Source organism: Salvelinus namaycush, chromosome 10 (genome assembly GCF_016432855.1).
Source record: "Salvelinus namaycush isolate Seneca chromosome 10, SaNama_1.0, whole genome shotgun sequence".
In the NCBI taxonomy this organism is placed as follows: Eukaryota; Metazoa; Chordata; class Actinopteri; order Salmoniformes; family Salmonidae; genus Salvelinus; species Salvelinus namaycush.
Genome location: NC_052316.1, coordinates 27,040,576 through 27,054,921, shown reverse-complemented (window position 1 = coordinate 27,054,921; position 14,346 = coordinate 27,040,576). Strand labels below are relative to the sequence as shown.

General features: G+C 44.3%; 1 protein-coding gene across 1 annotated transcript in view; it reads right to left on the bottom strand.

Annotated features, from left to right (window-relative positions):
- Positions 1 to 13,850, bottom strand: part of cc2d2a (coiled-coil and C2 domain containing 2A) — a 29,467-nt gene extending 15,617 nt beyond the window's left edge. The window contains exons 1-9 of the mRNA XM_039002632.1: positions 13,758 to 13,850; positions 13,286 to 13,408; positions 11,464 to 11,548; positions 7,380 to 7,460; positions 7,037 to 7,196; positions 6,744 to 6,844; positions 6,464 to 6,568; positions 6,182 to 6,283; positions 5,883 to 6,080 (exon numbers count right to left, since the gene is read on the bottom strand). Coding sequence (XP_038858560.1) covers positions 5,883 to 6,080; positions 6,182 to 6,283; positions 6,464 to 6,568; positions 6,744 to 6,844; positions 7,037 to 7,196; positions 7,380 to 7,460; positions 11,464 to 11,548; positions 13,286 to 13,299 — 846 coding nt within the window. The 5' untranslated portion in view covers positions 13,300 to 13,408; positions 13,758 to 13,850. The remainder of the gene's footprint in view (positions 1 to 5,882; positions 6,081 to 6,181; positions 6,284 to 6,463; positions 6,569 to 6,743; positions 6,845 to 7,036; positions 7,197 to 7,379; positions 7,461 to 11,463; positions 11,549 to 13,285; positions 13,409 to 13,757) is intronic.
- Between the last annotated feature and the right edge of the window lie 496 nt (positions 13,851 to 14,346).

The window sequence follows — 14,346 nt, the reverse complement described above, 5'->3', positions numbered from 1 at the left end:
CACAAATAATAATATAATAATAATCAATAATTTTGCTCTTTATTTGGCCATCTTACATAAAACTTTATTTGTTCATTGAAAATTTGAAATAACTCACCACAGGTTAATGAGCAGGGTGTGCTTGAAAGGACGCACATAACTCTGCAATGTTGAGTTGTATTGGAGAGAGTCTCAGTCTTACATAATTTTCCACACACAGTCTGTGCCTATTAGGGTTGCAAATGGTCGGAAACTTTCTGGAAATTTCCGAAGTTAAGCTGGGAATTTGGGGAATTTTGCTTAAATTCATCAAAAAAGTTAGCTTATAACAGTGAACCTTTTTTGTGGGATACACATAAGGCAATTCTAGGTCTTGTGGCATATTTTGGTTAAACTATCCCCAATTCAATGGAATTGCAACCCTCTGTATGCACAGCGCACTCTTCCATCACATGTACAGCTGATTCTCAAGATCTTGCACACTAATGAGATGCTATTGAGCCCACACTATTACACTGTCTGAGCCAAGGACTACATGCTTTCTGGTAAGTTTTGATTACAATACTGGGTGGGGTGAATATATTTTATATGACATACATTATTTTTTGTTAACTAGTAAATAGTAGCCTACAGCAAAGTGTGGTTAAATCATTTCTAACATAACAATTTCTGCTAGTTAGTTTTTGCTACCATGTGGGTTTTAGCTTGCTTGAGCCTGCTAACTGAGTTTTAATTCACCTGTTTCCATACATGTTTCATTTTAAAAATGTATCGTACAAAGGAGTCGTTTAATCTAACTGCTTAACTATTTATCTGTACATGGAATTGTATTTGTTTTTTTTAAACATTTCTTTTCCTAATCTTTAGAGGAAAATGCCACAGGCACTATCTGATGTGTGGAGACATTTCACTGCAGCTAATGTAGAAGGAAAAGCTGTGTACATTTGCAAATACTGAGCCAAATCATATGTGAAGAATGCAACAAAGACGCAGAATCATCTGGACAAGTGCATAAAGTTCCCTCAGCGCTCACAACAAGCAACCTCGGACAAAAGTCCCTCATTTTCACTTCTATTCGAGGTGAAAATGATGAATCAGACACCTTATCGATAGCAACAGCTCATGGTCCTCCTGGAATCAGAAGTTTTTTTGACTCAATAGAGGAACGTAGTCAGAGAAATGCTGAAGAATGTCTTGCTCGAGCTGTGTATGCAACTGGTTAACCTCTGATGCTCACAGGCAATGTGTATTGGAAGAGATTTCAGAATGTTCTTTGCCCAGCATACACACCTCCAACCAGACATGCTTTATCTACTCATTTGTTGGATGCAGAGTTCAAGTGAAGGTCAAGCAAATCATAGAGAAGGCAGACTGTATTGCAATCATCTCTGATGGGTGGTCGAATGTTCGTGGGCAAGGAATAATTAACTACATCATCTCCAACCCTCAAACAGTATTCTACAAGAGCACAGACACAAGGGACAACAGACACACCGGTCTCTACATTGCAGATGAGCTGAATGCAGTCATCAATGACCTTGGACCACAGAAGGTATTTGCACTGGTTACAGACAATGCTGCGAACATGAAGGCTGCTTGGCCTAAAGTGGAGGAGTCCTACCCTTACATCCCACCAATTGGCTGTGCTGCTCATGCATTGAATCTGCTCCTCAAGGACATAATGGCACTGTAAACAATGGATACACTCTACAAGAGAGCCAAGGAAATGGTTAGGTATGTGAAGGGTCATCAAGTTATAGCAGTAATCTACCTCACCAAGCAAAATGAGAAGAATAAGAGCACCACATTGAAGCTGCCCAGCAACACCTGTTGGGGTGGTGTTGTCATCATGTTTGACAGTCTCCTGGAGGGGAAGGAGTCTCCAAGAAATGGCCATATCACAGTCTGCCGATATGGACAGCCCCATCAAGAGGATCCTCCTGGATTATGTATTTTGTGAGTGAGTGGTAAGCAGACAAACTCCTGAAACCTATAGCAGTACCCATTGCACAGATTGAGGGAGACAATGCCATCCTGTCTGATGTTCAGACTCTGCTTGCAGATGTAAGAGAAGAAATCCGTACTGCCCTGCCCACTTCACTGTGGTTCCAAGCAGAGGAAACTGCAGTTCTGAAATACATCAAAAAGCGTGACGACTTTTGCCTGAAGCCCATACACGCCGCAGCGTACATGTTGGACCCCCAAGTATGCTGGCAAGAGCATTCTGTCTGGTGCAGAGATCAACAAGGCCTATGGTGTCATAACTATCATGTCTCGCCACCTCGGTAGTCTGGCAAAGTACACTTCCAAGTAAGGGCTTTGGGATGGAGATGCAATATGGCAGTCGTGCCAACATATCTCATCAGCCACCTGATGGAAGGGACTTTGTGGATCTGAGGGTCTTTCTCCTGTTGCCTCCATCCTCCAAATACCACCAACATCAGCTGCCTCAGAGCGCAACTGGTCTTTGTTTGGGAACACACACACCAAAGCACGCAACAGTCTGACCAATACAAGGGTTGAAAAATTGGTGGCCATCCGGGCAAATTTGAGGCTTTTTGAGCCTGACAACGAACCATCCTCAACAAGGTTGGAAAATGACAGTGAAGATGAGGCCTCAGAGTCTGATGATCAAGGAGGAGGATATTGAGTAGGTCCAGGGAGAAGACATGGAAGCCTGAGAGGAAGACAACCAAAGCTTTAGTTTCTAGACTGTCATTTTACAGAAGTATGTTGAAACATTTTTGGGAGATGCGTTGGATCATCCAATATTCCCTTTCTTTTGTTGAAATCATCCCATGTGAAGAGTCAACTCATTTAAAATAAAGTTCAATTCGTTTTATTTCTATTGGAAGGATTTAATAATTTTGAAATTATGTATACTTATGATAAGATAAAATGTTTGTCTCCATATGATATGGTAAATATATCCAATGCAAAAAATATCTACATTTAAATGGTATTCATTTGCATAGATTTCCATTAATATCCATATATTTGCAAAGAGCATCAGTGTCTTAACAGCGCGATTTGCCAAGGTAGGATACTCTGAGCGCAGCCCAATCTAGAAATCTGGCAGTGGCTTCTGATTAAATTAAATTTTCACAGAACCGCTTGTTGCAATTTCGATGAGGCTCTCTTGTTCAGATATCGGTAAGTGGACTGGAGGCAGGGCATGAATATGAGGGTGCCACAGGGTTCAATTCTCGGGCCTACTCTCTTCTCTGTATACATCAATGATGTCGCTCTTGCTGCTGGTGATTCTTTGATCCACCTCTACGCAGACGACACCATTCTGTATACCTCTGGCCCTTCATTGTGTTAACTAACCACCAGATGAGCTTCAATGCCATACAACTCTCGTTCCATGGCTTCCAACTGCTCTTAAATGCAAGTAAAACTAAATGCATGCTCTTCAACCGATCACTGCCCGCACCTGCCCGCCCGTCCAGCATCACTACTCTGGACGGCTCTGACTTAGAATATGTGGACAACTACAAATACCTAGGTGTCTGGTTAGACTGTAAACTCTCCTTCCAGACTCACATTAACATCTCCAATCCAAAATTAAATCTAGAATCGGCTTCCTATTTCGCAAACAAAGATTCCTTCACTCATGCTGCCAAACATATCCTCGTAAAACTGACCATCCTACCGATCCTCGACTTCGGCGATGTCATTTACAAAATAGCCTCCAACACTCTACTCAACAAATTGGACGCAGTCTATCACAGTGCCATCCGTTTTGTCACCAAAGCCCCATATACTACCCACCACTGCGACCTGTATGCTCTCGTTGGCTGGCCCTCGATTCATACTCGTCGCCAAACCCACTGGCTTCAGGTCATCTACAAGTCTCTGCTAGGTAAAGCCCCGCCTTATCTCAGCTCACTGGTCACCATAGCAGCACCCACCCGTAGCACGCGCTCCAGCAGGTATATCTCACTGGTCACCCCCAAAGCCAATTATTCCTTTGGCCGCCTCTCCTTCCAGTTCTCTGCTGCCAATGACTGGAACGAACTGCAAAAATCTCTGAAGCTGGAGACTCTTACCTCCCTCAATAGCTTTAAGCACCAGCTGTCAGAGCAGCTCACAGATCACTGCACCTGTACATAGCTCATCTGTAAATAGCCCATCCAATCTACCTCATCCCCATACTGTATTTATTTATCATGCTCCTTTGCAACCCAGTATCTCTACTTGCACATTCATCTTCTGCACATCCTACCATTTCAGTGTTTAATTGCTATATTGTAATAACTTCGCCACCATGGCCTATTTATTGCCTTACCTCTCTTATCCTACCTCATTTGCACATGCTGTATATAGATTTTTCTACTGTATTATTGATTGTATGTTTGTTTATTCCATGTGTAACTCTGTGTTGTTGTTGTGTGTCGAACTGCTTTGCTTTATCTTGGCCAGGTCGCAGTTGCAAATGAAAACTTGTTCTCACCTAGCCTACCTGGTTTTTTAAATAAAAGGGATAACGAATCCAGTTGTTTGTGTTATCCATTTCTGGAAAGTACCTGCGTAATTGCGCACCCAACTCACTCAGGTGCTTCGCTACATCACATTTGACGTTGTCCGTAAGCTTGAGTTCATTTGCACACAAAAATAAAAAATCATACGATGGATAGACCTGTGTGTTGTCCTTGTTAATGCAGACAGAGAAGAGCTCCAACTTCTTAATCAGAGCCTCAATTTTGTCCTGCACATTGAATATAGTTGCGGAGAGTCCCTGTAATCCTAGATTCAGATCATTCAGGCAAGAAAAAACATCACCCAGATAGGCCAGTTGTGTGAGAAGCTCGTCATCATGCAAGCGGTCAGACAAGTGAAAATTATGGTCAGTAAAGAAAACTTTAAGCTCTCTCAATTAATTTTTTTTTTTGTCAATACATTGCCCCTTGATAACCAGCGCACTTCTGTATGTTGTAAAAGCGTTACACGGTCGCTGCCCATATCATTGCATAGTGCAGAAAATACACAAGAGTTCATGGGCCTTGCTGTAACAAAGTTAACCATTTTCACTGTAGTGTCCAAAACGTATTTCAAGCTGTCAGGCATTCCCTTGGCAGCAAGAGCCTCTCTGTGAATTCTGCAGTGTACCCAAGTGGCATCGGGAGCAACTGCTTGCACACGCGTTACCACTCCACTATGTCTCCCTGTCATGGCTTTTGCGCCATCAGTACAGATACCAACATGAGCAGCAGCTATGTTAGTGGAATTCCCGCAAGAGACGTTTAATGTGATTGGATGTTAATTATTTGACTAGGCTACCTGTATTTAACATTGTGTTGTTATTTCGCTGAATACTAGATGGTTTAATTTTATTTTTGGCAGTGAAATGAGGCTACTCAGGCGAGAGAGAAAAAAACTCACCCAAATGTATAGCCCCGTTGGAAAATATAAAATGGACTGTTTGAAAATGTGAAGGAAAAAAGTATTATATTTTTTTAATTGTGAGTCACATTTTTAATTAGCGTACTCCAGACGGCATTGAGCGTACCCCAGTTTGGGAATACCGGTCTTAAAACAATGTGGCTCAGACCTCTCTCACTAACCAAGATCAAATGACAGACAGAAGAGAGAAATCTTTTCATCTGACATATGGTGCCTTCAGCATCGATGCTGATCTAAGACCAGAAACACTGTCCTGTCATGTTCCTAGCTGACTGGTTTAGGAGGGTCTCAGGGTCCCATATCTTTTACAGCTAATTACACACAGACGCTGCAATCATTAGCAATCCATGGCAACAATATATGCCACTTGTACTCTGGGAGTACGTCTACCCTTGTTTTCAATCAGGGTTTCGGTCAATTACATTTTCTTTCAATTAATTCAGGAGATGCATTCAAATTAAATGACTTAAATGGTTCATTATCTATGCTAGTTTTACCCGCTCCTCGTTCTCGCCTTTCTGTTCCCTGTCCACTTCAGCGACCTCTTCCTCCTCCTCTTCCTCATCATCATTCTCCCCTTCTGTCCTTGGCCTTCTCTTCTTACGACCTTTGCCCGCCTCTTCATGGGGTTCCGGGTCAAAGTTGAAAGTGAAAAAATTGTAGGCCTCCTCCGCTGTGGGTAAACCTGTCTCCGACTACATTTGCAATAAAATAGAGGACATTGATAAAATCCTTAACCTTAATCATACAATCTATTAGATTACAAGAACCAAAGGAGAGCAGTTTGGCCACTCACTATACTCTCTATCCTGACACTCCTGACTGTCTCTCGGAACTTGACTTTGGTGTTGAGGGGAGAAGAGTGGTCATCTCTCCCCGCCCTGAGGTCTGGCTCTGTCTGTAAAACATCAGCGGATCATGACCTTCACTTTCAGGCTAGTTAGCATAGTGAACTACATGCTTCAAAATATGGTTAATGAATTCTCCAATAAAATATTATCTCAGTACAGTGATGCTGGTACTGGACTACTATATGCACATAGACAGTGAAGAAAGTGAGTAGAAGTTAGGTCCTCACCTCTCTGTCAAACCTGGTGAGAGTGTCTCTGTCTCTGAGACTCTGCAAGCGACTAGCTGGCGCCTCCAAGGAAGCCTCCTGCTGTAGAAGACTTTCTGCTTTGGACTGATGAAGTGTACAAGAGACAATACATTTTCAATCAATTTCAATCAAACAATACGATTTCTGGAGATTAAACAGGAAGTTTGGTCCTGAACCCTTTGATAAGGAAATCGTACAAAATTAGGAGACTCTATAGTTAATCAATAATTAATGTTGAGTAGAGCGAGGCTGTGTTTACCCTGGCTGCCCTCAGCTTGTCTCTCATTCGCTGTCTCATGGTGGAGCTCTCTGAGTGGCTCGAGCTGGGCGCAGGTTTGGCCTGAGGCCGGGGTGGCAGGTCTGAGGGGAGAGACAGGTCTGAAACAACACCTATGGGAGACAGAATAGGGAGAAACTACCCTGGTGGTCCAGTCTGTTTGGGCTGTTAACCAACTCCTCTCTGTGATAGCTCATGGTCAAGCCAATTTACTGTTTGACAGCAATAGGCTAGGGAGGACCAGGTTAGAGGACATGCAGGATAGACAGTCTCACCTCCTCTCTGGGAGTGAGTGGGACTGGACACGATGACAGGCTTCTCTGGTTTGTCGTCATCTTGGCTGATCTGTTGAACAGCAGTGACCTCCACCACTGTCTCATCATGGGGCTCCACCACTGAGTCATCAGGTGTATCATCTGTAGACGCCTTCTCAAGCTAGGAGAGGGAGCAAGTGTCAACATTTTGTATCCCATTTAATGAAACAGACAGAAAATACTTTACTAGTAGTACTACTACTCTGTAATAACAGAGGGGTTTAAGTTTAAGACTATTAATCAACAAGAAAAGTGGTGATGATTATAGCTAGGACTAGGAGCCAGTGAATGCTAACTTTAATACCTTTTTCTTCCTCTTCTGTCTCTGAGCCTTCAGGTTGCATCTCAATGTATCTCCAGGCTCCTCCTCACCAGCTGTTAGCTCCTAACACAAACACACAGTTGGTGCAAAGTCATAGACATCCTACAATACTACAGGTAGGCCTGTGACTTTATATGAAGGCAGCTGCTGCTTTTTAGAGTGATATATAAATAATATATCCCCTTCGAGCAGGGAGAAAGAAAACAGAAGAAGAAGTAGAATGTTAGGAGAGAACTACAGCACACAACCTATAGAACTCAGTGAACTCTACAGAGGAAAGAGAGAGAAGCAGTCTGGACACGTCTCTTGGCGAGGTGGTGAACAGCGCAGGTCAAAAGACTGCAGTCAAGAACACAGCACACAAGGTGACTACTACAGGCTAGGCCACAGCACGGCTATGGGAGAAAACACACCAACCTCCATAGTCGTCGGTCCTCTCTCCTTACTCTGCTTCTTGTCGGTTGGGACCAGAGCCTACCAGGCAAATCAGAGCACTTAGACACAGAGCCCTGCCAGTTTGTGTGTGGATGTGTATTCACATTTGACTTCTTCAGTGGGTGCAGGTGAGACTCGCTTTCAGGACTTGTTGAGTCTTGTCAAAGCCTGTACTTCCTCTGTCTGGCAATAAAGTACCTTGTATCTTGTCTCTAGAAGCTCACAGCTGTATCAAAGTCAGTAAGATGGCGCCGGAGAAGAAGGCAGACGTTTTACGTGCCGCCAACAGATTGTGTTTTTTGTTCATTTATAACTTATTTAAAAAAATATTTTGTACATAATGTGACCGAAAATAAATTCTGGACATCAGGACTGCGATTACTCACCACGGACTGGCAGAATCCTTTTTCCCTTTAACGAGTCTGACGAGGCCGACGCGAACAATATACTGCTTTCTCAGGAACAGGTCCAGATGCCCGTGATTTGCGTGAAGAGGAGGCGGAGAAAAAGGGGCCGGAGGGCGGGCTGCCTTCTGAGAATTCGTAGGCGATCTAATAAACCCACACTTCCTTCCATTCTGCTAGCAAACGTGTCATCTTTGGACAATAAAATAGAAAACCTACGCGGAAGATTAAACTACCAACAGGACATTCAAAACTGTAATATCTTATGCTTCACGGAGACGTGGCTGAATGACGACACTATCAACATACAGCTGGCTGGTTATACGCTGCACCGGCAGGATAGAACAGCGGCATCTGGTAAGACGAGGGGCTGCGGACTATGTATTTTTGTAAATAACAGCTGGTGCACGATATCTAAGGAAGTCTCGAGCTATTGCTCGCCTGAGGTAGAGTATCTCATGATAAACTGTAGACCACATTACCTACCTAGAGAGTTTATCTGTATTTTTCGTAGCTGTTTACAAACCACCACAGTCAGAGGCTGGCACTAAGACAGCACTGAATGAGCTGTATTCCGCCATAAGCAAACAGGAAAACACTCACCCAGAGGCGGCACTCCAAGTAGCCGGGGACTTTGATGCAGGGAAACTTAAATCTGTTTTACCACATTTCTATCAGCATGTTAAATGTGTAACTAGAGGGAAAAAACTCTGGACCACCTTTAATCCACACACAGAGACGCATACAAAGCTCTCCCTCGCCCTCCATTTGGCAAATCTGACCATAATTCTATCCTCCTGATTCCTGCTTACAAGCAAAAATTAAAGCAGGATGCACCAGTGACTAGATCAATAAAAAAGTGGTCAGATGAAGCAGATGCTAAGCTACAGGACTGTTTTTCTAGCACAGACTGGAATATGTTCCGGGATTCCTCCGATGGCATTGAGGAGTACACCACATCAGTCATTGGCTTCATCAATAAGTGCATCGATGACGTTGTCCCCACAGTGACCGTACGTACAAACCCCAACCAGAAGCCATGGATTACAGGCAACATCCGCACTGAGCTAAAGGCTAGAGCTGCCGCTTTCAAGGAGAGGGACTCTAACCCGGAAGCTTATAAGAAATCCCACTATGCCCTCCAACGAACCATCAAACAGGCAAAGCGTCAATACAGGACTAAGATCGAATCGTACTACACCGGCTCTGACGCTCGTCGAATGTGGCAGTGCTTGCAAACCATTACAGACTACAAAGGGAAGCACAGCCGAGAGCTGCCCAGTGGCTCGTTTGAGGCAAATAACACTGAAAAATGCCCGAGAGCACTAGCTGTTCTGGAAGACTGTGTGATCACACTCTCCGCAGCAGATGTGAGTAAGACCTTTAAACAGTTCAACATTCCCAAGGCCGCAGGGCCAGACGGATTATCAGGACGTGTACTGCGAGCATGCGCTGACCAACTGGCAAGTGTCTTCACTGACATTTTCATCCTCTCCCTGTCCGAGTCTGTAATACCAACATGTTTTAAGCAGACCACCATAGTGCCTGTGCCCAAGAACACTAAGCTAACCTGCCTAAACGACTACAGACCCGTAGCACTCACATCTGTAGCCATGAAGTGCTTTGAAAGGCTGGTCATGGCTCACATCAACACCATTATCCCAGAAACCCTAGACCCACCCAAATTTGCATACCGCCCCAACAGATCCACAGATGATGCAATGTCTATTGCACTCCACACTGCCCTTTCCCACCTGGACAAAAGGGACACCTAGTTGAGAATGCTATTCATTGACTACAGCTCAGCGTTCAACACCATAGTGCCCTCAAAGATCATCAATAAGCTAAGGACCCTGGGAATAAACAACTCCCTCTGCAACTGGATCCTGGACTTCCTGACAGGCCGCACCCAGGTGATAAGGGTAGGTAGCAACACACGCTGATCCTCAACACAGGGGCCCCTCAGGGGTGCATGCTCAGTCCCCTCCTGTACTCCCTGTTCACTCATGACTGCACGGCCAGGCACGACTCCAACACCATCATTAAGTTTTCCCATGACACAACAGTGGTAGGCCTTATCACTGACAACGACGAGACAGCCTATAGGGAGGTCAGAGACCTGGCCGTATGATGCCAGGAAAACAACCTCTCCCTCAACGTAACCAAGACAAAGGAGATGATTGTGGACTACAGGAAAAAGAGGACTGAGCACACCCCCATTTTCATCTACAGGGCTGTAGCGGAGCAGGTTGAGAGCTTCATGTTCCTTGGTGTCCACATCAACAAACTAACATAGTCCTAGCACACCAAGACAGTAATGAAGAGGGCACGACAAAACCTATTCCCCCTCGGGAGACTGAAAAGATTTGGCATGGGTCCTCAGATCCTCAAAAGGTTCTACAGCTGCACCATCGAGAGCATCCTGACTGGTTGCATCACTGCCTGGTATGGCAACTGCTTGGCCTACGACCGCAAGGCACTACAGAGGGTAGTGCGAGTGGCCCAGTACATCACTGGGGCCAAGCTTCCTGCCATCCAGGACCTCTATACCAAGCGGTGTCAGAGGAAGGCCCTAAAAATTGTCAAAGTCTCCAGCCACCCTAGGCATAGACTTTTCTCTCTGCTACTGCACGGCAAGCGGTACCGGAGCACCAAGTCTAGGTCCAAGAGGCTTCTAAACAGCTTCTACCCCCAAGCCATAAGACTCCTGAACACCTAATCAATTGGCTACCCAGACTATTTGCATTGCCTCCCCTCCCCTCTCTTTTACACCACTGCTACTCTCTGTTATCATCTATGCATAGTCACTTTAATAACTCTACCTACATGTACATATTACCTCAACTAACTGGTGCCTCCCACACATTGACTCTGTACCGGTATCCCCTTGTATATAGTCTCGCTATTGTTATTTTACTGCTGCTCTTTAATTACTTGTTACTTTTATTTCTTATTCTTATCCGTATTTTGTTTAAACTGCATTGTTGGTTAGGGGCTCGTAAGTAAGCATTTCACTGTAATGTCTATACCTGTTGTATTCGGCGCATGTGACTAGTAAAATTGGATTTGATTTCAATTGAATGTAGAGTAATGGTAGGCACATAGTGGGTCAGTTGTGTTACTAGAGTGAAGCGCTATGACAACAATACATTTGGAGATACTCTCAAAACCTCAGGAGCAAACTAGTCCGAGCGATTGTATATGACTGACTGTATGTTATGCACTACCTGGGTATCTGTATCCACGTCGTCTTTGACCTGCAGAGTCTGTTGTAGCGCCCGTCGTTTCTTTCGTAATTTCTCCCGAAGATCACTGAAATGGAGGACAGTTTCACAAGCAAATTAGGCATGCTATGCATAGTCTATTTCTATTCATTCAACAAGAACTAATACTATGGTCAGGGAAACCCAATGCAAATGCTAAGTAAATACACTGCTCAAAAAAATAAAGGGAACACTTAAACAACACAATGTAACTCCAAGTCAATCACACTTCTGTGAAATCAAACTGTCCACTTAGGAAGCAACACTGATTGACAATAAATTTCACATGCTGTTGTGCAAATGGAATAGACAACAGGTGGAAATTATAGGCAATTAGCAAGACACCCCCAAAAAAGGAGTGATTCTGCAGGTGGTGACCACAGACCACTTCTCAGTTCCTATGCTTCCTGGCTGATGTTTTGGTCACTTTTGAATGCTGGCGGTGCTTTCACTCTAGTGGTAGCATGAGACGGAGTCTACAACCCACACAAGTAGCTCAGGTAGTGCAGCTCATCCAGGATGGCACATCAATGCGAGCTGTGGCAAGAAGGTTTGCTGTGTCTGTCAGCGTAGTGTCCAGAGCATGGAGGCGCTACCAGGAGACAGGCCAGTACATCAGGAGACGTGGAGGAGGCCGTAGGAGGGCAACAACCCAGCAGCAGGACCGCTACCTCCGCCTTTGTGCAAGGAGGAGCAGGAGGAGCACTGCCAGAGCCCTGCAAAATAACCTCCAGCAGGCCACAAATGTGCATGTGTCTGCTCAAACGGTCAGAAACAGACTCCATGAGGGTGGTTGAGGGCCCGACGTCCACAGGTGGGGGTTGTGCTTACAGCCCAACACCGTGCAGGACGTTTGGCATTTGCCAGAGAACACCAAGATTGGCAAATTCGCCACTGGCGCCCTGTGCTCTTCACAGATGAAAGCAGGTTCACACTGAGCACATGTGACAGACGTGACAGAGTCTGGAGACGCCGTGGAGAACGTTCTGCTGCCTGCAACATCCTCCAGCATGACCGGTTTGGCGGTGGGTCAGTCATGGTGTGGGGTGGCATTTCTTTGGGGGGCCGCACAGCCCTCCATGTGCTCGCCAGAGGTAGCCTGACTGCCATTAGGTACTGAGATGAGGTCCTCAGACCCCTTGTGAGACCATATGCTGGTGCGGTTGGCCCTGGGTTCCTCCTAATGCAAGACAATGCTAGACCTCATGTGGCTGGAGTGTGTCAGCAGTTCCTGCAAGAGGAAGGCATTGATGCTATGGACTGGCCCGCCCGTTCCCCAGACCTGAATCCAATTGAGCACATCTGGGACATCATGTCTCCATCCACCAACGCCACGTTGCACCACAGACTGTCCAGGAGTTGGCGGATGCTTTAGTCCAGGTCTGGGAGGAGATCCCTCAGGAGACCATCCGCCACCTCATCAGGAGCATGCCCAGGCGTTGTAGGGAGGTCATACAGGCACGTGGAGGCCACACACACTACTGAGCCTCATTTTGACTTGTTTTAAGGACATTACATCAAAGTTGGATCAGCCTGTAGTGTGGTTTTCCACTTTAATTTTGAGTGTGACTCCAAATCCAGACCTCCATGGGTTGATAAATTTGATTTCCATTGATAATTTTTGTGTGATTTTTTTGTCAGCACATTCAACTATGTAAAGAAAAAAGTATTTAATAAGAATATTTCATTCATTCAGATCTAGGATGTGTTATTTTAGTGTTCCCTTAATTTTTTTGAGCAGTGTATGTTTCTAAAAAATAAAAAGTTAAAGCAATTTGACAGTTACCTTGAGGAGGCCATATTGATGATGGGAAGAAGTTCAACTTTAAATGGCTTGGTTTTAAACTTTAAATCTACTGGTATCCCTAATGAGAACCGCTACATTATATCCTGTCGAACGAGATTGATTCTGCAATGAAACATTGCAACAGTTTAATTTGAGCGTGCAACAAATGAAACATTGTAACAGTTTAATTTGAGCGTGCAACAAATGAAACATTGTAACCGTTACTAGAGCGTGTAACAAATAATCAACAGTGTAACAAAATGTACCGCTCTGTGGAACAAAGGCGAACAAACATTCTATAATGTAATTTAGCTAGGTAAAAGCCATCGAGCTCAGACAATGTTGTGAAAACGATATAATATTTAGCCTACAGTCCATTGGGCTGATAAACAACTACAAAGGTGTCCTCGGGTAATATTATAAGACAACTAGGTTATTCGATATGCAAAAACTGAAGACTATGTGTACAAACCTGGAGATAAAAAGACTATCCATTGGACAACAAAAATTTGACTAATTTCTCCCTCTAGATAACTAGAACATACAGGCTTACTGCTATTGCTGCTGCTTAGTAACGAGATCAACTACTCCTCGAACAACCTTGCAAACACATTGGTTCACTCTAGTATTGTATCCTATTCTCGCCCAGACATCTAGGATTTTCATTGATGCACGGATTTGTCAATCATCGAACAGTGATTGCGTCACATTCTACGGTGTCCGTAAAGTCTCACAGGTTTGCCTCCGTTTGTCGAATGGTATCTCGATGCGTACAGCAGTTGCTCAGAGGATCAATCTTCATGGTCTTTCATGGTCCCCACTCCCCCTCATTTGGTGATTTGAATGGAAGATTGTGTGGATTAACATCATGATATTAGACTTTTCAAATGAACACTTACAATGTACAATAATTACATGTGTCATAGAAAATGGTCCTCTAAATCCAATAATCAAATACCAGATCAGTAATAAAATCTGACATATTCTTGTCTTGTAGCATTATTAACTAAATTCTGGCAAGACTATTTGGCAACATTGTATCTTCCCATCAGTTTAGATCC